The sequence below is a fragment of the Phlebotomus argentipes genome, unplaced genomic scaffold (genome assembly GCF_947086385.1).
Source record: "Phlebotomus argentipes unplaced genomic scaffold, Phlebotomus argentipes genome assembly scaffold_18, whole genome shotgun sequence".
Lineage (NCBI taxonomy): Eukaryota > Metazoa > Arthropoda > Insecta > Diptera > Psychodidae > Phlebotomus > Phlebotomus argentipes.
Window position 1 is genome coordinate 3,721,479 of NW_026776177.1, and position 21,449 is coordinate 3,742,927.

General features: G+C 43.5%; 5 protein-coding genes across 7 annotated transcripts; 2 read left to right on the plus strand and 3 right to left on the minus strand.

Annotated features, from left to right (window-relative positions):
* Nucleotides 1–329: 329 nt before the first annotated feature.
* Nucleotides 330–4,003, minus strand: LOC132259911 (adenylate kinase isoenzyme 5). The gene is made up of 8 exons (XM_059757727.1): nt 3,788–4,003; nt 3,240–3,407; nt 2,444–2,554; nt 2,225–2,367; nt 1,595–2,163; nt 1,299–1,515; nt 1,079–1,243; nt 330–1,017 (listed from the first exon to the last, which is right to left on the minus strand). The coding sequence occupies exons 1-8, from the start codon at nt 3,807–3,809 to the stop codon at nt 670–672; spliced, it is 1,743 nt and encodes a 580-aa protein (XP_059613710.1). The 5' UTR covers nt 3,810–4,003; the 3' UTR covers nt 330–669.
* A 1,480-nt stretch (nt 4,004–5,483) lies between these two features.
* On the plus strand, nt 5,484–15,131 carry LOC132260928 (ras-related protein Rab-37). 3 transcript variants are annotated; one of them, XM_059759331.1, is made up of 7 exons: nt 5,484–5,783; nt 6,048–6,312; nt 6,381–6,491; nt 12,847–12,955; nt 13,042–13,152; nt 13,866–14,007; nt 14,074–15,131. In XM_059759331.1, the coding sequence occupies exons 2-7, from the start codon at nt 6,049–6,051 to the stop codon at nt 14,183–14,185; spliced, it is 849 nt and encodes a 282-aa protein (XP_059615314.1). In that variant the 5' UTR covers nt 5,484–5,783; nt 6,048; the 3' UTR covers nt 14,186–15,131. The 3 variants fall into 3 exon arrangements, with proteins under 3 accessions (XP_059615314.1, XP_059615313.1, XP_059615312.1); XM_059759330.1 differs by lacking the exons at nt 5,484–5,783; nt 6,048–6,312; nt 6,381–6,491 and adding exons at nt 8,773–8,871; nt 10,740–11,058; nt 12,057–12,167; XM_059759329.1 differs by lacking the exons at nt 5,484–5,783; nt 6,048–6,312; nt 6,381–6,491 and adding exons at nt 10,660–11,058; nt 12,057–12,167.
* A 90-nt stretch (nt 15,132–15,221) lies between these two features.
* On the plus strand, nt 15,222–17,882 carry LOC132260924 (pre-rRNA-processing protein TSR1 homolog). The gene is made up of 3 exons (XM_059759325.1): nt 15,222–15,437; nt 15,504–15,774; nt 15,842–17,882. Exons 1-3 carry the CDS (start codon nt 15,236–15,238, stop codon nt 17,823–17,825), a joined length of 2,457 nt encoding a protein of 818 aa, XP_059615308.1. The 5' UTR covers nt 15,222–15,235; the 3' UTR covers nt 17,826–17,882.
* Nucleotides 17,883–18,043: 161 nt separating this feature from the next.
* LOC132260927 (probable serine hydrolase) lies at nt 18,044–21,437 on the minus strand. Its single transcript, XM_059759328.1, has 3 exons — nt 20,997–21,437; nt 19,331–19,464; nt 18,044–19,017 (listed from the first exon to the last, which is right to left on the minus strand). Exons 2-3 carry the CDS (start codon nt 19,439–19,441, stop codon nt 18,121–18,123), a joined length of 1,008 nt encoding a protein of 335 aa, XP_059615311.1. The 5' UTR covers nt 19,442–19,464; nt 20,997–21,437; the 3' UTR covers nt 18,044–18,120.
* LOC132260926 (probable serine hydrolase) lies at nt 19,476–21,003 on the minus strand. The gene is made up of 2 exons (XM_059759327.1): nt 20,754–21,003; nt 19,476–20,686 (listed from the first exon to the last, which is right to left on the minus strand). The coding sequence occupies exons 1-2, from the start codon at nt 20,856–20,858 to the stop codon at nt 19,766–19,768; spliced, it is 1,026 nt and encodes a 341-aa protein (XP_059615310.1). The 5' UTR covers nt 20,859–21,003; the 3' UTR covers nt 19,476–19,765.
* Nucleotides 21,438–21,449: the final 12 nt, after the last annotated feature.

Genomic DNA, 21,449 nt, shown 5'->3' on the forward strand with positions numbered 1-21,449 from the left:
CTGTGCTGCTTTTCGCAGGAAAATCACACCTCCGCCATGTGTTTTTTTTATCTCACCTTCAAAGGTCATGCGGAGGCTTCATCTCCTGAAAAGGTCCTTCTGGAGCTCATTACCTCTGGCTTTCTATATCGCACGACTGATTGCTCGATAGTGAATGGAAAGCGATTAAGTTGTATCGATTTAGCTCTTTCTCTCTCTCTCTTCTCTCTAAGTGACTTGAGAAGCGCCAAGGACATGACACATTTTAAATATTTAGTAAAGAGAGAGTTGTTTGCGTAGCTGCAGGACTTTGAGTGGTAATCGTTGGTTTTTTTTCTCGAAATTTCAACTGTTTTATTCATGTCAACATAACAACTTATTGAATACAGTTTTGTCTGTTTTTGCATTTCACTAATTTCCCCTGAAATTTGCAATGTTTAATGGACTCTGTTTGATCATGAAAAAATTCAAGTATATAAGAATTTGCAAATATTCTCTCTTTACATATCAAAAATACACAGAATATCTATTTGGAGCATTACAAGATTATCCCCTTAGCGAGATATCATTTTATTCTTTTGAACTATGGATGTTTACACTTAAGAATCATAACGAAAGGATCAAAAGAAAGAACTATTCATACTGTGTACAGTCTCTGAGATTCCTATCCTAAAGGGTTTTATAAAGATTCTAAATGTGTGAATCTAGGGGATGATCGTTTGCATCACGCAACATGGCCCTCAAGTTTGGCTTTCCATTCGGTATGTGGCCATTCAGGGGCCGCGAGGACACTTGGTCGTGTCTGATGCGCAGATCATCCATTTGGCCACTAATCGTGGGAACAACACCGGGTGCAGAGTTGAAATCCTCCATTGCTTGTTCACTGCTGCCTTGCTTTCGCTCACTGCGTCCGTACAACTGTCCTGTTGTCGTTGTCGTTGATGTTGATGACGATGATGTCTCGATACTGTGGACAAGTTGCCTGATAACTCTCTCGAACTCACGAGCGACAGACGGACTGTCTGTGTCTCCGTCGACCTGAGAAAGTGGCCAGATTGCTTACAAATCTTATGGATTTGGATGTCTTGCCTATACTCACAATGGTGAGACGACCTGTACTGTCGATTTGCTTGAGCATTGGCAGTGTTTTCTCACGAAACAGTTCCAGGCGTCGTCGAAAGGAGCTCACAGTGTCGTCAAGACGTCCGCGGCCCAATTGTAATTTTGAGCAATCGAGCAGAATAATTTGAGGGCTTTGCTTGAACTACAGACAAAATTCTGATAAGCGCAAGTCCTGATTTGCTTGTGAAATATCTCACCTTTTGCTCAAAGCTGTTCAATTGCTCGAGATCCCTGGGATAACCGTCAACGAGGATGCCCTTCTTGTCTCTCATCTTCACAAAATTATCCTGCAAGAGTCTCTCGATGATCTGGTGAGGCACTAATTCACCTTCGGCGATGGCTTCCTTCACAGTGAAAGCTTCTGTATTTGGTTTGGCTTCCGATTCTGCCAGTGCTCGGAAGAGACGACCAACGCTGCTCATCAGAGAATAAAGGGATAAAATGGTGTCTTTAGAAATGGTGTTCTGCTGTACATTTGCCTCACTGTATTTACCTGATGTGACCCCATCCGGGATTCATTCCTATCGCCTTTATGCATAGCGATGCCTTATTGCTTCCCGGGCCACCAATGACAAATATAACTGGCGGAATAATGTCCAATCGCTGCATTGCGTGACTGTCGTAGAGATTTCGGGGCTTCGGTGTATCGTGACGTTGTTGGTTCACACGGTCAAAGGTAGTGTCATCAGCTGTAATGACCTTACTGTGACCAGGGGCTGTTTCTACACTAACAATACTGCCAGGAATTTCATTGGAGCCATGCCCCATACCTGAAATCCCATTCAGAAGTGCTTCCTGGTTTTCTTGAGCACCCAATATTTCCAACACGGCCTCGCGGAAATCCTTGTACACCTCAGACGGTGATCTTTCGCCGTTAACGGCCAGCAAGAGGTCGCTCTGATCGAAATAATCCGCCACGGGCATTACGTTTTTGAAGAAATTCTCCAGCTCCATCTTGGCCAAGGAGAGCACAACGTGACCGAGCTTCGCGCCATAATCTATCTGCTTCTGCAGCACTGCTTGTCGCCACGATATCAATATCACCCCGTTCACCACTTGAATCTGCAAAGGGAGAAATGGTTATAGAGAAGAGCTTCAATTGTAAGACAACAAATCCAGATACCTTTTCTGTGTATTCCACAACATCTCTCATTGATCGTGGAAATCCAGACACAAGATATGCCTTTGCTGCTGGCGCCATTTTCATCTCTAGCATTAGAACTTCCGTGACGGTTTTCGATGAAAGTTGTGAGAAATCTTGCATATCTGAAAAGACATGACAATATCGTGTGTGTGACTATTGATTGCGGAGTGGTTTGTAAAAACAACAAATCGTGTTTACCATTGCCAATTGCGTATTGCTGAAGCAAATCCATCATGTTGATGTGAACTACGCCGCGCTTTTCTTGCATAAGTGTATCACAATGGGTCACTTTACCACTACCTGGACCACCTGCAAAAGGACCACAATTGTACACAACCGAGAAAATATATAGTGGTGGTGAAGGAAAAGTGTGGCATGCAAGAAAGGATTCGACGATTTCTCTTTACATTGTCAACAGACAACTATTACAGTCTAAGAATATTCTTGGAGCTCATGCATCTGTAATTGATCTTGAAACTTTCACTCCAAACCCTTTTTTTCCTCTTCCACTAATGATTCTCTTGAAGGACGTCCAAAATTGTAACGAATTCAAAATTTATCGCCGTGAGAAGAAAATCCCTTCCACCAACCCGGACTTATCGACTTTCTTTCTCTTATCGTGGGAAAGAAGTGAAGGAAATCTTCTCTAAATTCCTCATTAGGAGCAAAAAGAGGAAAAAAATGCATAATAAGCAGTGCTTTTAGTGCTGTAAAAGGAAGAAACATCTTGTATGCAAGCGCGGTGCTAAGCGCCTCACAATTCATTCAGTTCCTTCATAATTCATTAATAAGCTCTCTGGTATTGATTCTCCATTTTCCTTCAAGAATTTTCACATTTTGTATTCGGTCAGTTTGCTGGCCAAGTTCGATTTAATTCTCCACCAAATGCCTCAAATATTTAAATGTTTTGTGAAATTGTACGCGAAATTGTAGGCAAATTATCAGTCTCTTGGATGCACACACGCAAGAAAGACAAAAAAGCTGGTAATCTTACCTAAGACAAATAAGACAGGCACTTTTGGGGGATCGAATTTCACTTTCCCGGCATTCTGCATGGGGAAATTTCCACTGAGCGGCGTGTTGAGGACTGTTGATCGTCTTCCTCCTCCTCCTTTCCAATCGGCACCCGGATCTTCTGGATCCTGAGCAGAGGAATTTGCTTCTATTGATGGGAAATTGGGTGAAAAGAAGAAGAAAAGAACATGTAATAATAATGAGAAAGAGTGACAATTCTCGTGCTGATGAGTCACAACATGTAATTCCCAAGTTTTATATCTCTGATTTCCATGGCAAGAGACAGGACGAAGAGAGAGAAAAAAAACATACACACACTTTATTGATTTTGACTTTTTTGTTACTTTACTTTCAATGACAACGCAGTTCAACTCTCTCATGGTAATTGTTTCATTATTGATATTATTCCTTGTGTGTTGCACACGATTGATTGTCCGTCAAACTTTGAGTTTCTTTTTCATTAGTCTTTTTTCCTCTCTCTTTTTTTTTGCAGTTTTTTCATGATTGGTTCTTCGTCCGAAAAGTTACCTGTGTCCAAGCAAATGCCCATTATCCATTGATTTCCTCGAATAAGAAGAGATTTTCCGGAACACGGTTCAATTTAATGCAATTTTGAGATATTTCATTGGCGGCACTCAAATAAATTCACTGGCGCTTCAACAGATTTTCCGCGTGAAAAATGATCGCAAGCTTCGGTTCAACACTTGAGAGGGTGAAAAGAGTTGAAGAGGGAAACGCGAACACTTGGTTAGTGGAGCTGTTGTGCGATTGAAAACTGATTCCTCACTGTCAATGTCGAAGAAAATGTCCAGCTTTTGACCACGAACACGTCTTGCATTTTTAATGAGTTCCCCCTTCGCTTCCATATCATGTCCTCATATGTATATTCACTCTCTCTCTCCACACAACCATTGGTCAGAGTGTGGCATGGCGAAACATTATAGCGAAAAGAGACCCTTGCGCATGTTTTCCATTAGCCAACACGCCATAGGATGCGTTTTCATCGCGCTCCTCACTCTCAATGTGTGGTTGTAGTAAGGAATTTCCCTTTACAATTGCTCTGTGACCTAGAGTTGCGGGGCTTGATTAATGTCCAGTCGGTAAGCACAGCCAAAGAGGTTTGTCTCAGACTTGTCATTATTCAATAATCCGTCAATTTTCCATGATGTCTTTACTTAACGCTGGCCTTATGCCACCAAATCAACACACAACGCTAAATGATCGTGAAGAAAAGTGTCCACAGAAGAATTTTTAATTATTCATCAACATAGCGTTTTAAGGTAACTGTGTGGTCTTGACATGGCTCAACTTTCTCTCTCCTTCTTCCATTATTCATCCCTAATATTTCACTATATGGCCCATCATTTAATCATGTCAAAATTGGGAGTTCCTCCGGTGAAATGAGACACGATGATGCATCATGAGAAAGTGCCAGAAAGTGGATTTTCCTGGAAAAGTGCTTTCGAGATGTGATGAAATTAAAGCTGAAGAATATTTTCTGCCTATGATATGATACTTGACGACTCAAAACTAAAAAAATTATGATTTGACTTATAATATTCCATGCATTCTGAGGGAAAATGCTAAATAATTTACTGAAACTTCCAAGAGGGAGATATCATAGTCAGAAGTGGTGTACAGCTCAGAAGAAGTACTTAAGAAGTGGAAGTATTTCAATATTTGCTATATTTTGGTTTAGAAAGTCATTCATTAATCAATTGGTATATTTTTGGATGAAAACTTGCATTTCATTCAAATTGTGCTCTAGAAAAATTCATCAAAGTAATTTTTTTCAATTTTCTAGATTATGTGACTAGTAAAAGCAAGATTTAGTAAGAAAATAACTGCCAAAAATGATCAAAGTGGAAACAATCTTATTTATTGGCAAAATTAAGTTTTCCAAATATTGCTTGAAGAAAATGTAAATTGGCGCACAAATGCCGATGATTGCCAATATCAAGCAGAAAACATCCCCCAATTCAACCCCTGATCAATGAATCAATTCATTTTACGCATTTCCATTCATTTATTTTATGAATACATTTCGTGCATGACAAGAAAATGTGTGAGATTGAATTTGATTTATCCTTGGCGCTTCTCTGCGTCGAGGAAAAATGCACTGCAAATTGATGTTTTCTTGGGAGGAAAATCTCGTCCGTTGACCATCTGCGCGGTAGTTTTCCAGCGATACGTCGCGCGAGGAGCCTAAATGTCAAATTGATAGTGAGAAGCCAGCTGGAACGAGTGCGTGATTGCTCAGGAAGTGTTTTTGTGTGTTCTTTCATTTTGCACCATTTTTTCTTTCACACCCATTTTCACGCGACTGCCTTTTGGGGGAGAGAAAATATAGTCATAAAAGCCTGTGAAACTATGTGAAATTCGCGAGCGGCAATTTAGGGAAAAGAAGAAGTGAAAAGCGCACAAGAAGAGATGTTCTGCTGGGGCTTTTTCGCCGTGAGACAATAAAGTCGACAGAGAGAAAGTTTGTGCTCGAGTCGCGTGAGGTGGGAAAAATTCCAAGAAGGTAAATATATATTGAGGGGTGAGTCAAAGGTCACAAGTTCACGTGGGGGCGCGGGTGAAGGGGTGCAATTTCTCGTTGATTTAATTAATGTTTACATTTTCTGTGCATTCATATTGTCAAGTCTCTCTTGATTGATAAAAGTTGCATTTGCGCAGAAATTTCCACCAATTTTCCCCTCATTTTCGCATGGCCTGATTTTTGGCCATTCGCGCGTGTTGTTTTCAAATGGCGGTGGTTTTGTCTCTTTGCATGGATGGCGGACAGCATGATCACGGATGATAGCCTGAGTGATGAGGTGTTCGAGGACGAGTCGGCGGCCAGGTACAAAATCAACAAGAACTCCAATTTGAATGTGGACGACGAGGAATTTCGAACACCCTCGCCGTCTGGCTATCCGGGCTACAAACCGCCAGCCGAGGCGCTTCGCATGTACGGCCTCGAAAATGGGGTGGAGAACGACGATTGGAAGTCGTACAAAATCGAGGATGACGACAATACTAAGGAATTCGATGAGAATCTCACGCACAAGGTGTCCTTAATAGAGAGTTTGTAAGTGTTCCCAAGGAGGGTGATTTATAGCCGCTCTTCGCCTTGCAGACGATCCTTTTGGGGGATTCTGGCGTGGGGAAGACTTCCCTGCTTGTGCAGTACAACTTTGGAGAGTTCAAGCCAGGAGCTTTCTCAGCCACCGTTGGCATAGCACTGACCGTGAGTAGATTTTGTTCCTTTGTCGGTTTTCCTTGAGAAAGATTCTGAAGTTGAAATTTCCAAGAGAACCACTCTGTTTGGGAAGATTAACTTGTTGCTGTCTTAATCTCCCTCCTTTCATGTCACTAATCTGAGTTTATCCTAGAAACTTGTAGAAAAGCATTAACTCTCGTAAGGCTGATGAAATCCTCTACCTGGAAATCAATTGAATTCCAACCAATTTCCAATTGAATTAATTAATTTGTGATTCGATTAGAAAATAATTACCCGCTTTTAACTTGTGTTTGACACAAATTCCCACAAATTGAATTGTTATAAATTTCGCAGTAATTAATAATGTTCCGATTGATGTGTCATAGAATGTCCTTTTGAAGTGTGAATTTCCGCGGAAAATTGCATTGTTAGAGTGTTTGCAATGAAGGTGAGTGGTGTGACATTGAAAAGCAACCATTGAGTAACATCACCGCAGCTGATGTGTTGCTGTGCGCGGGGTGGAGGTTTTCGGGGGTGGCGCGGTGCAGCAATGGTAATTGGAAAATTGATGAAAAACTCGCTGTGAAGTCTGGCTGGTGGTGGGCAAACACAGAGCGGATGTTGTGAGGTGAAATCAGAACATCTGGTTGTCATAGTAATGACCCTGTGTGCAGTTTAGCTGCCAGGTAACCCAATCCTCAAGTTCAGCATCATCATTGTGTGCCTGAGTTTTCGTACTAACCGCCCTTCCCAGGGGGGAGAGCATGCCTGGCTGCGCTGCGTGTGGCGCAAAGGGGATGCTTATAATTTTACAGCATTGACTGTGTTTGGGGTTGAGCACGATTAGCGAAATTAATTGCGTGATGCTTACGTATTATCCTCGTTGGAAACTCACCCCGGGATTGGTTCTCAAATGCGGTGTATTTAGTATTTTCCATGTAATACTTGTGTAGCGGACAAAGACAGGATGATTTGCCTCTTAATTCTCTGTACTTCGCCTTTGACTGTGGCTCAAATTGCTTTTCCACAGAATTATATATACCAAATGACTTTGCCTGGACATTTTGCACAGCTTGAACATGATTTTCAATGTCACCAAAATGATTTTGCAGAAAATACAAGAGAAGCAGAAATAATAAGGTCAATGGATCAGAAATTCTTGGAATCATTAACTGTGAAATGAGGAAAAAAAGTCAATAAGAAATACAGACGCAAATAGTGATGATTTATATGTTAATCTCAAGTAAATTCTGAGATAGGAATTTTACTCTCTAGAAAAGAAAGTGAGACAGTTTTGATTGATAATGTCTGAAGCATTGAGAAAATTGCAGACACGCAAAACTGAAAGACCATATTATTTCCGTTGTCAGTGTTTCGGGGAGTGACGTAGAGAATGTACGGAGAAGTAGATATTTATGTACCTTAGCGTCGTTTGATGTTCGTCTTCTCTTGGATATTTCTCGTGTATCTTCAAACAGATGAGTAAATAGCGTAGCGAGGAAATTTTATTAATATCGCGATATTATTGATTTACAAACTTTATGCAATTCACTTGATCTCATAAAGTATTTAACATAATTTCCTGCGGTTATTATTCACCATCAGAAGCTCTTTGCGTTGCTGAAGAGTTGGAAGTTAGTGGAGAAATGGCCTTCCTCAAAACTGGCCTGTTGATGTGAGCTTTTGCTCTTTTCCCAGGCCACGCGTTTAAATTTATCTCGTTGGGCGAGTGGGTGGCCTTTGTGGGTGGTGACCGGATGGAAGAGCAAAGTGGACACAAAAGTGTTCAGAATAGTCGACGCTATAATTAGGGGAACATTGAAGCAATTATGTGGATCTTTTGTTGCAATATTCTCCTAATATAATTTGATGCTGTGCGGCAAATTCACTTTGAAATTGTATATAATTTGGAAAATTGAAAAGGGAAAAACGTGCGCGTTGCAGAGGATGTGTGTTGATTTGGTCGCATGTGAGTGTGTTGTCAAAAAGAAGGACACACACAGCATGATGCTGTGTCTATAAATAAGTTGTTGAGGGATGTGCGGCCGTTTTTTTCCCATGTGCGTAAGCTCAACTACGGCGAAGGTGGCGGAGCAGCAACAGGATGACGAGGGTTGGGGCACTGTAGAGTGGATGAAATGCTTCGCAGGGGTAGGAATTTGATAGAAATTTCGTGTTTGACATTGATGTATAGTGCGCGTGTCTGTGGCCGTTATCAGTCTCTCTTCAGTGTCAATAGATTTGCGCCATATATTTAACAATTCACAATTCACCCCCCAGTATCAGACGTGAGGCCACGGCGAGCAGTTGCCCAGGTTGACGCTTGTCGCAAAAGTCTTGTGTAGGATTTCAGTGGCACTTGGAGGCTGTTGAAAGAGGCACCAATTAACCCCAACAAGTGTAATACGTGAGGAATTTGACCGTGGAATTTCTATAGAAAGCCATGATTTGTGTGAAATTGCAAAGAGGGACGTTTGCTCAGTGAGAGATTAATATTTAATGAAGCTCGTAAAGCTCGCTAATTAAGTGACACTCGAATCTTGGGCTCTTCAATAGCTCCCCACAAGACAATCTCTCGGCTGGTTGTCTTTGGAAAAAGTCCCTGGGAAAAGTCTTAGGGGGTGGCTGAGAAGTGGGTGAATATGAGAAGCAATGGCATGAATCTCAGAGCCACAACTCAACAGGTTTCACTTTTCAACAAGAGTGTATTGAGTTCGTCTCAGAGGAATGTATAAAATTTTTACAACGTCACTCTCAGGGACACACGGATTGGGGTGGTTTTTCGCATAAATTTTTCTGGGGGATGAATCAGCATCTAATTTCCAAAAAATGTCCGCACGAGTGAGTGAAAAAAGTGCATTGAAAAAAGGCAATTAAATTATATTTGCCTCGTGATTAAATTTAGACATGCGGGATGATTTCCTTCCCAAAAGGGAGGGAGAATTTGAAGGAATTTTGCTGGCTTTTCCTCGCCCCGCATTTCCCTCCCACCCCTCCCACAAGATGATTAAGCAATGGGACAAGGGAAATTTGATTTCCAAAATTAGCATTTTCCCCTCTTGGAGTTTTCTGCTATTTATTTGATTAGGTGTTTTTTTAATTTTTTTTATCGCGGTGTGAGAAAAATTGTATTTGCTGAGGAGAAAAGTTTTCTTCAGAAAATGAATGAGTAATTTGAGCTTTTCCGTGAGAGAATTCTCATTTCCTCTATATCTACATCAGTCTAAGCAATTATTGGCTTTCCCAATTCCCCCTTTTTCCGCTCTTCCCCAATGGAAGGTGAAAAAGTACAACATGTTCCAAAAATCAATGGACAGGCGAAAGGATTGTATAGACAGGCAAAAACGCAAAAAAATCCCTTTCAACATTGAAAATCTAGAACAAGCAATCATTTTTATCGGACCATAATTGGCATTTTCCCAGGAACAATGCGTAAAACAAATCCCTCTATATGTCTTTTTGTCACTGGTAATGATGAAGTTGAAATATGAGTTGATTTTTTACATTGTAATAGCAGAGATGAAGAGAAATTTAATTTCACTGGCAAAATTTGTGAATATTTTCTCCCTTTTTAATGCTTGCTATATTGAATTTTTTTCCCTGGAATTCCCCTTTTTTCCGCTGAAATCGAGCAGAAGGGGAGGATGTGAAAAGCTACTCGTGAATGATGGAGGGAAAACAGAGAGAAAATCATTTCAAACATGAGATGATTTTAAACATTTCAATATTTCATATTTGCGCACGCCAGGGAAATCCTTTGAAATGGATGAACAACAAGAGAATTTTCATCATAATTCCTGAGTAATCTCATATTATTATGATAATTAGGGTGATTTTCATTATCACACTGGGCGATATCAGTGAGTAATTTTTACGCCAAATGCCAAAATCCACCGAGATAATGAATAGTGAAAATAAGCGAGAATAATAGAGATGAAATATATATGCTTTTCTTCAGGGGTTTGTCATTTTGCGACTGAATGTTTACTTGATATTGATCACAAAGTGTTCACAACACTGCCGAAATCTTAAATATCACTTCATTTTCCACCTTAAAGGCCATCAGGATCATGTGTTTTGTGGGGAGAGGACAAGAATTCCGTCTATAATGAACCTCTGCACTGTTTCACGATGTAATCTTATCTGCTCACATTCAATTTTCACATCTTTTTTGCAATTTCACTGTCTCGTGGTTGTTTTTGCATATAGAGCGAGTATCATGACTCCCTCGGGAGTAATTTTATACTTTTTTCTCCCTCGTCCTCGCTTGCGAAGGTTTCGTGAGTGTGGGGATTTTCGACGTCCTGCGCCAGCAATAGAGAAGATGTACAACTCGCGCGCCCCGCGTTCTCCGCGTCCGCCAGAGGTGCAGCGCCGGGAGTCGCTGGTGAAGCCCACCTGGGTGAATGTGAACCCGGGCCAGGTGTCCCCGTCCACTCTGGACGCCACCTTCGCGGCCGGAGTGGGCGATTCCGCCGGAATCCTGTGCCATTCCCCATCGGAGGCCAATGTGAACAATAATGCGATTACGAGTGGGAAGCAGGCGAGTCTTCAGCAGAGGAGAGAAGTGGAACTTTATGATATTTTCGCCAAGGTACGCAATATCACATCGTGAATTGATGTTGAGGGAGGACAATGAGAGGGATTCTCGACCACAAATTGGGTCGTGGGTGGAGATATTTCGCTGGAATTCCAACTGGTTAGGCGCGCTTGTGTTCAGTGCGCTCCACACTTTGCCGTGACTTAAAATTGAAATTGATTTCCGCGAAGAGAGCGGAGGTAAGAAGTTCATTTCAAAATCATACTCATAATGGCACTTTGAGGCTTATTACCAAATCTTCTGTGGGGTGATATTGATAATTAGAAAAGGAATTTCGCCGTTGCTCCATAAGAATTCCAGTGATTTTCTGCAAAATATCAATGATCAATTGTCCTATAAATTATTAGGACCCTTAAATAAGACTGAAAAATTCGATATTACTACTGAAATTCTAAAATCGATCTTCATCAAGTGTAAATGATCGATCTTGCCATCGAATTCTACAAATATAAGAAGTGATATTTGAATCGTGGATTTATTCCCACACAAATTGAGACTCTTCTAAGATAATATAACACAATTTCAATATTCCTTGTTCGAGTGAAAATCACTCCGGAATTTAATATGACAGAAAATGCGGTAACATAATATGAAGGGCGCGAACTTGTTCTTTCCTTGCCTAGGAAAGAAATCAAAGTGGAGCTTTAATTGACTTCTTGAGACTTGCTCGTGAGCAGAGCTAAAATAAGCACACTGAAGTACACGATGAGAATACTCGTGGGAATATATGAAGCTGAAATTCTTTTGCATAAACTTGGAGCAACATCAAAAGCTCTCTCTCTCTCTTTGCCTCTATGAATTTCCCTTATGAGAATTTCCCATGACTTCTAAGTGCTGCATGACTGAGTTGCATTTTAAACGAATATCATTTATATACGGTGAATCTTTAGCAGTTTGCTGCAATTTAAACGATGCATATTATATAGTGTGTAATTTTTTTTGGCAAATAATGAAAAATTAATGAGGAAAGTTACACTCTGCAAACAATTTAGGTGATGCTTCTTGGCGACTCGGGCGTTGGGAAGACGTGTTTGCTGGTGAGATTCCGCGATGGCACATTTCTCTCTGGGAACTTTATCTCAACAGTCGGAATAGACTTTAGGGTAACTCTTGATTATGCACTGTCGTTCTGTTTATGTTAGTCCTGCAAGACTGCTTTTATGTTTCTCTGGATGTCAATTAGGGAACTGTAAAGTGATTGGGTTTAATGGAATTTCCCAGCCAATCTCTCAAAAGCTCTTCTCCTGTCAATATTGAATTGGTGGTTGTTGTGACGAACTTTTTCCCATAGATCACACTTTCCTGATTGTTGGTGTTTTTCTGTATGTGTTCATCCCCTCCTCCCTCCCCCGTGTTTGGTGTGGAATGATGCTGTTGAGGGTGTGTTGTTCAGGTCATGGACATGGTGTTGATGGAAGTTTGCAATGTGAGAAGAAAGTTCTGTGGGTGAAGGAAAGTTTAGCTGACAAAGTTTTTGGTGTTTTTTGTCCAGAGATTCTTTGTTGGAACTTAATTAATTGTATGTTATACTTTCTGTCGTGTCTCTCTCTGTGTAACAATGTTTTCTCATCCATTGCAGACGAAGAAAAGGAGCATGAAGAATGCAAGAAGTTTGCTATGAGAATTTTTGAGAAATTTCATCTTCAGACTCTCTTAAGTGTTAATCCGTGTGTCAATGTATAATATTGTCTAAATGGCAATTAATTAGTGTCTAATTGGCTCTCTCTCTCTCAGTGGCAAAAAGGCGCATCTTAACCATCTCCTGTTCCAATCTTCTTGCAGAACAAAATCGTGACGGTGGATCAGGTGAGGGTGAAGCTCCAGATTTGGGACACAGCCGGCCAAGAGCGCTTCAGAAGTGTGACTCACGCCTACTATAGGGATGCCCACGGTAAATCCTCTCCTCGGGAGAATGTCTCTATTGTTGTGAAGAAGCGGCAGGATGTGATTTTGAGGGGTGCTTTTCTTTCTCCGCAGCTCTTCTCCTCCTCTACGACGTAACGAACAAAGTCACCTTTGACAATACACGTGCCTGGCTAGTCGAAATCCGAGAGTACGCTCAAGAGGACGTCGTTATTATGTTGCTTGGTAGGTATAGAAGTTTGGCTTTTCAGTGGCCGCAAGGAAAATCTTTTTTTCCAATTAAATCAGTAAATTGCGCCAAGTGGCCACAAATGATTTCTCAAGCCGAGCGCGGTGCGAAGGTTCGATTGTATCCCAGGACTTAAGGGTGCAACTTTGTGGTTTCTGTGTAAAGCAGATTGTGAACAGCATTGAAATGGTTTCATGCATTATGTATTCATCGCAGTAAATCCCTGATACTTTGTATACTAATCTGGGAAATCACACAATTGGAATAGATGGAGTGCGTGTTCAGAATTTGCTAATTCACAAAACCAAAACCATCAGCAATTTGTCAAAAAGTCACTCAATGTTGTGAAATTGAGTGATTCAGTGTAGAAATTGTTCTATTCTGCTCTAATCTTTGGAGTAGAGTGGATTAGAAGGCGGAGCATTGCAAGGGGCGTGGCATTTAAATGGGCGGAGAATTACTTTTGAAGATCTTAAACTAGCAATGAGTTCACGAAAAGCGTAATGAATTAAGGAAAAGTTCCTGTAATCATGAAAAAGGTTCCTCCAAAGTTCTCAAAGTTACTCATTAAGTTGCCAAAGATCTCAGATTCTCTTTTCTTCACTAGAGTTTGCCAAGTAGTGTGCGAAAATGTGGTCTAATTTCACTTATAATATAGAAAGAGAAAAAAAATCCAAGACTGAGTTGAAACTTTTCGCCTTGCTCGCAGGAAATAAATCCGATTGCGGGGCTGAGCGTGAGGTGAAGAAGGAGGAGGGCGAGCGTTTGGCGCGCGAATATAATGTGGGATTCCTCGAGACGTCGGCCAAGACAGGACTCAATGTAGACTTAGCTTTTCTTGCTGTTGCAAGGTAAGGATGATCAAATATTTGCTGAAATTCGCAGTTAATTAATTATAATTCTCTCTCTGTCGGCAGACAATTAAAGAGTCGAAAGTCTGAATTTGCAGCTGCCGATGATGCCAAGTTCAATGTTCAGGAGTACGTGCGTGAGCACGCTCAGAGGCCAACGTGTCCCAGTTGTATATGAAATATTGTCTAAAACCTCTCAACGGGCATATCAAGGAGATTTTGTGCAGGGAAGAAATTCCTGATGGTGAACAATCATTAGAGAGCGTGAGAATCACACGCGTTGGAAATATTGGTATATTAAGAAGATTAGTGTGTTTGATGAATTCTTCGAAGAGGAAAGCTTTAAATGGACAAAGACGTTTAACATTCAGTAGCATTTTGTGCACTGGAATATAATTGTGCAATCTATAGTGGAATTTCTATCATGTTTATCTAACGAGCGCGGCTCTTTGAAATTCTAATTGACCCAGCAATGGCGACGACTCAGGCGTTGTCAGTCCTCAATCTCTCTCTTCCCATCTCACCTGGACCACTGTGTAAAGAAAAAAAACCGTAGCTGTACTTGATGGGAAGTTGCGCGGAGCTTTCGGAATCCGCGAGATTGTTTTAGGTGTAAATAATTTAAGGGAGAAAAGGGTGAAATATTGTACCAAAAGGGAAATCAAAATCGCGCCGTTCGCCTGAAATACTTTGTGAAATGGATATAAAATGTCTGTATATTTTTGTGCGTATCGCCTAAAAGCCCCGAAACTAGATCATTTCATTCCACGGACTGTTCTTTGAGCAATTTCCTTACGTGTGAATAAATTTCCCATCAACAGGGGGAGAGAAAAGCACGGGCGAATCTTTCACCTTTCTCCATATCTTTAGAATATTTGTCACAGAAATATGCTACGAAATTGCTCATTTCCCGGGGTGAAATGCGTGTGGTATTTGATTATATATAGATTTGGCAGTTATCGGAGGATTTGTATAGTAAAATTTACAATAAATATGGGCTGAACATGGAAAGGAACACAATTTCGTAGTTTGCAGCGATGAATAGTGTAAATTAGATGAGATGTAGAAGATTCTCGCTTGAAGAGTTGTAATGAAAATATGACAAATAAATATTTATTGTACAAAAAGAATGAAATTTTGAGTAAAATTTGCCCAAAATTTGCCTCTTTTGGAGTTTTTGGCGCGCGAAGATATTTCCATCTTCGCGCTTTCAGCGCCTCTGCCGTCAATGAATTGTGATTGTCAGCGGTGGCAAAACAAATTCACGTGGAATTGCTTCTCTTGTGCTATTATCGGATTTTGGCTGAAAATACGGGTGAGGATGAGTAACACGCAGCACAGGCATCGCCATGGGAGTCTCAAGCAGACAAATAAGACCCACAAGACGGGCAGACATCGCTCGAAGTCAGCAGTGGACAATGCTAACAAAGGTGTGTAACCTCACTTTGCAATTGCTTTTTTGGGGGCTCCAGAAACTATTGAGTTTCTGCTTTCAGGCAAGACTTCCGTGAAGGCCGTGACCAGGAAGATGGACAGGGTGATGAGTAGAGACAGTCGGCGTCAGCAGGCGAATCAGCTGAGGAAGAATAAGCGCACGGACACAATGAATAAGAAAAGACAATTGGGAACTGCTGAATATGCTCCATTTCTGGTCTGTCTTTTGCCGCTGGAGGCGAGCATTGATCCCCGGTCAGCTCTGGACATTCTTGAGAAATGTGATCCCGAAGCTTTGGTGTACAAGAACTCCTCTGGCATTACTTACTTGAGGTAATAAGATTGGTAAATATGATGGAAAAGGGAAAGTTTGTGATTAAATTTGGACTTTATTCAACAGTATTCCGCGCTTCAAGCAGAGATTCTCTTTTATCATCCCTCCGGTGGGATGTGGCAATGAATTCACCGCTCTGGATTACCTGAAAGTGGCCGACACGACGGTCTTCCTCATCTCAGCCAACAATCCGGAGGGAGAAATCATGGACAGATGGGGCTCGAGGATCTTCCAAATGGCCATGGCTCAGGGTGTTCCCACGCCAACCATCGCTCTGCAGGACTTGGCGTCAATAGCACCCAAGAAGCAACTCACCATGAAGTCATCGATACAGAAGATTGTGGAGAAGTTGATTCCGGATCAGAAACTCGTGGTTTTGGACACAAATTCTGACGGTTTGAATCTTCTGCGGAAGATTGGAGCTCAGAAGAAGACAAAGCTGAAGAATAGGATGTGCAGGCCTCATCTCTATGCTGACAGTGTGGAATATTCGCAGGAAGTGGTGAAAGTGACTGGATATTTGCGAGGAACGCCGCTGGATGTCAACAGATTGGTGTACATTCCTGGCTTGGGAGACTTCCAAATGGCTCAAATTGATGTCATGAGTGATCCATATCCGATTGACAAGAGGAATTTGGATCAGGAGGTGACGAGAAAGGTGTTTGCTGTGGCGGATGAGAAGATTCAGACGCCTCTGGACAGGGAGAATGTGTCTGACGAGGCGGAAATGGTGGAGGAAGCTGAGGAGGTGAATGAGGAGGAGGAGAAGCCGAAGAGGCTTGTCAAGAGAGTCCCTGTGGGCATGAATAGTTACACTGCGGCATGGATTCCGGACGTGGAGGAAGTGGATGACGATGATGATGATGATGAGGAGGAGGATTCTGAAGAGGATGAAGATTTTATGTCATGCGCCTCGGAAGTGGACTCAAACGCAGACATGGAAGGCGATGGGGAGTCTCAGAGTGGCGAAGAGGGAGAGTATCATGAGATAACTGAGGAGGAAGGCGTGTCTGATGAGGCGAAGTATGATCAGGACATGGATTTTGAGGAGGAGAAGCGCAGTCTGGACAAGCTGAAAGCGGCTCGAATGGATAAACTCTGGCCAGATGAGATTGACACGCCTCAGGATATTCCTGTGCGATTGCGATATCAAAAGTACCGCGGACTGGAGTCCTTCAGGACATCCCCGTGGGATGCGAGTAAGAATCTGCCGAGTGATTACAGCAGAATCTACAATTTCGAGAACTTCAGGAATCGGGCGCGCTTTGAGGTGCGCGAGGCGGAAAATGTCCTGGGCGTGCCGGCGGGATTGTACATCACGGTGCACATCAAGGGTGTGGAGCAGAGTCTCTGGGAGGCCTTCAGATCCACTGGCCGGGAGACGGAGAACTTCATTGTGTACGGATTGCTGCCGCACGAGCACAAGATGTCTGTGGTGAATTGCATTCTGCGTCGCACGCCGGACTCAGAGATGCCGATTGAGTCCAAGGAGCGGATGATCATTCAGTGTGGCTACAGGCGCTTCATCGCCAATCCCATCTTCAGTGAGCACACGCACGGCAACAAGTTCAAGTTCGAGAAGTTCTTCAGGCCGAATGAAGTGATCGTGGCGAGCTTCTATGCGCCGATTCAGTATCCGCCGGCGACGGTGATGTGCTTCCGCACCAATCCTGACTCGAGTGTCTCCCTCGTGGCGGGCGGCAGTGTGCTGTCCTGTGATCCTGGACGCGTTGTCCTGAAGCGTGTCCGTTTGAGTGGACATCCGCTGAAGATCTACAAGGACTTTGCCGTGATTCGCTTCATGTTCTTCAATGCCGAGGACGTGAATTACTACAAGCCGATCCAGCTGAGGACGAAGTGCGGCAGGATGGGACACATCAGGGAGAGTCTGGGCACGCATGGCCACATGAAGTGTCGCTTCGATGGCCAGCTGAAGTCCTACGACACTGTCTTTCTGCAGCTCTACAAGAGAGTCTTCCCCAAGTGGACGTACCAGGAATGTCTCAAGACAGCCGCGCCGGCAAAGACTGCCCGGATGGACGTCGACTGAGGAGTTCTGTGTGAGATCAGTGGACAATAAAGGCTACTCTTGATATCCTGGAAAGAATGACAAAGGCTTTTCTGTTCATGTTTAAGGATTTCTGTTTTATTCAGCACTAAAAAAGCTGTGAGCTTAGCTCAATTTAAATCACTGTAAAACTCGAATAACAGATTTTATTTACTTCCTGCTTTAACATTTTGTGGACAGGAATTAAAGGATACTCAAAGTTTGCAAAGTGACCAACAAAAGGAGGTTTATTGAGTCAAAGAGTCTGACTAGGGCGACGAGACACTAAGAAATACTTCTAGGGCATTCGGTGTTTCCTGATGAAGCGCGTGAGAAGATCAGAAAACTTGTGAGGTTCATTGAGATGAGCGTGATGTCTGCCTTCGATGGTGTGATACTCGAAATTCGGGTTGTTCTCCTTGAAGACGCCGATGATCTCGTCGATGTACTTCTTGTCCTCGTAGTAAACGGAGTTGGTGCACTTGATGAACATGTAGGGACACGTGATGCGCTTCGTCATGCCGATGGCGATCTCCTGGGAGAGTGTCTGGAAGCTGAAGCCTTTGAGGCGATTGTCGCGCGTGAAGTAGAACTTCTCTGGGTCACTCTTCGACTGGGCGATGTTGCGCTTCAGCAGATACTGGCACACTTCCTTCTCCACGGATCCATTTGTGCCCTTGTGCAGACGCTCGAGCATTTCGTCGTATGAGTAGCAAGGCGGCTCCGAGGCCTCGCGATTTCGCCTGTCCGCCAGCAGGAATGCCTCGAAGCCCTTCTCAATCATCGGCGCGTACTTCTCGGCCGGGCGCACGTGCGGCTTGAGGGCGTCGATGCCGATCATGAGGTCGACTTTGTCCGGGAAGGCGGAGCTGTAGCTGAAGCCGATGAGGGAACTCATGGAGTGCGCGAGAATGGAGATCTTGTCCCACTTCTCCTGCTCGGACAGCAGGCGCAGCGCCTGGCACACGTCCAGCCAGCTGTAGAAGATGCCGTCCGGGAGGCGCGACGACAGGCCGTGGCCCGGCAAGTCCAGCGCCAAGTAGCTGTACTCCGGCGGCAGGTGGGGAATGAGAGTGTCGAAGGAGCCGGCGTTGTCCTGCCAACCGTGGAGGCACAGAATGGGACGAGTATTCCTGTTGCCCCACCATTTTCCGGCTACGCTTCCCCAAGGGACGCTGAAGCTGAACTCCTGCGCCTGCAAATGCGGAAACGCACGACATTAGACAATCGGAAGAGCAGAGATTCCTGGGAATAACATCTGATGATCCTATGAACTTTTGAAAAATAAATAAATTCCCCATTTTCGTAGACTCGCAATCTTGCAACGCCTTTTTACGAATTCATATCCTTGACAGTTTATTTAAAATGTTATGAACGTAAAGTTGCAACGACGCGTTAGAATCCGTATTTTGAACGTTATGAATAGTTTTATGGATTTGCAAATTACTTTTCATGGTGATTATTCGCTGGGAATGTGTGGAGAATGGAATAGTTGAGAGTAATTTTACCTCCTTCTCGGGCAATCCGTTGGCTTTGGGCTCCACTGACGTCGCCATTGTTCGTGCCAATGTGATCTGCTTGACTCCCACAGATCGCAACGCCTGACGAAAGGTTAACATCCAATCCAAGTAATCGCGCGACACTGAAAATGAATAGTAGGAAATTGCGTGAATAGCATTCTTATCGCAAAATTTGTTATCAACCGCTTGAATTTCTCGAATATAGTCCACAAAATATACTTCAAATAAGAGCTTAGGGAAGAGATACGATTTGGGAAGATGGGGAAAAAGAGGCAGTTTTTCTTCAGGCAAAACCCATAAATGATTTTATTCTCAGCTAAACACCTTGGCGAGTGCAGAGAATTGCGTAATAATTCCCAATTAGTGGCTTAATTGGAGTCTTCATCCCGTGTCCATGTGCTAAAATGCTTAAATACTGCGCGCTCAGAGCTTGCTTTTGGTCTTCCGGTCGTTCTGGCCGTGCTTTCGGATGAAATCCGACAGGATTCCACTGATTGCCGTGGGATTTGTGAGGTGAACGTGATGTCTGCCCTTGACTTGGTGCATCACGAACTGCGGATTGCACTTCTTCAGCTCCTCAATGACCTCCAGGAGGTACTTCTCCTCCTCCCAGAACTTCACCACGGACTGCTCGGCGCGAATGAACATGTAGGGAATGTCGATGCGTCTGGCCAGCAGAAGGCAGCTCTCCTGGCTGATCAGGAGGTGCTTGAAGTACTTGAGGCGACCGTCGCGGTTGAAGTAGTACTTGTCCGGGTACTTTGTGGACTTCCGCACGCCACGGCTGAGGATGTACGGGCAGTAATCGGGCGAGACGGACTTGTAAGTGCCGATGTGGAGGCGATCGACGAGCTGATCGAAGGAGTAGCTCGGCGGTTCGCTGGGATCGAGATTCCTCTCGTCCTCGATGGCCACATTCGTGAGCATTGTCTGCAGGTAGTCCACAATATCGGGCATTATCTTGGGCTTGAGTGCGTCCAGGGCGATGACAAAGTCCACTTTGTCCGGAAATAAGCCCGCGTAGACGAAAGTGAGCAGCGCGCCGAGGGAATGTGCGAGAATGGAGATCTTCTCCCACTCGTAAATCTCCTGGATGCGCCGGATGATCCACAGGTAGTCGTAAGCTGTGTAGCTCATGCCGTGCGGAAAAGGCGAGGAGAATCCGTGGCCGGGAAGATCGATTGCCAGATAGCCGAATTCGGACGGCAGCAGCGGAATGAGCGTGTCGAAGGTGCCGATGTTGTCCTGCCAGCCGTGAATGCACAGGATGGGCCGAGTGTTCTTGGGGCCCCACCATTTGCCCGCAATGTGACCCCAGGGCACCTCAATTCGCACCTTCGTAGCCTTGAAGGGAGATTGAAACAAGCATAAACAACTCCGCTTCTCCACACATTTCTCCGCTCTGTCTCACCTTTTTGCTGTTCTCACGCACATCCTTGATAGCCTCACCGTTTGACGAGGCCTTGGACTTGCGGAAAATCTCTCTGGCCAGACTTTCTTCCGCGGATTTCCACATGATTTGCTCTCCTTCACTCGTCAAACTCTCTCTTCCAACTGACAGTCTCACCGCGATAATCTTATCGAGCACGCTTTTTTCGCTCTCTCAACTTTTTCTCTCGCCATGAACAGGTGGGAAAAAAAACACTCTATTTACCTCAGTTAAACACCCTTGAGTTTTCCACACTGTTTTTCTGTTTTTCACGAGCAAATTCTCCACACACGCGCGTCTTCACGGCACGGCATTCCAGCAAAAGTCAACGGATTCGCAGCTCTACAGGTGCATTTTATTCACCCAGAGCCGCTATTTCACAAGTCACGGGGCAAATATCACACCGCGGTAGTGAGACTGGCCGGTCAAAGTCCACTTATGATGGTTGTTTTGTCGACCAAAAGCGTGAATCAGAGAGAAACTTTGCGAATCTCCAATTAGATTCCATCAGCTGAAGAAACATTACCTCACTTTTCATGTTGCGCCCTTGAGCCGCACAGCGCTGCTGTTGACAAAGAGCGACAAACTGGAAGTTAGCCGAGACACACTTCCCAAGGAAATTTGAAAAATTTGCTGACGATCTTGAAATTTCTCGAGATTTTGGATCGAATTTCAAAA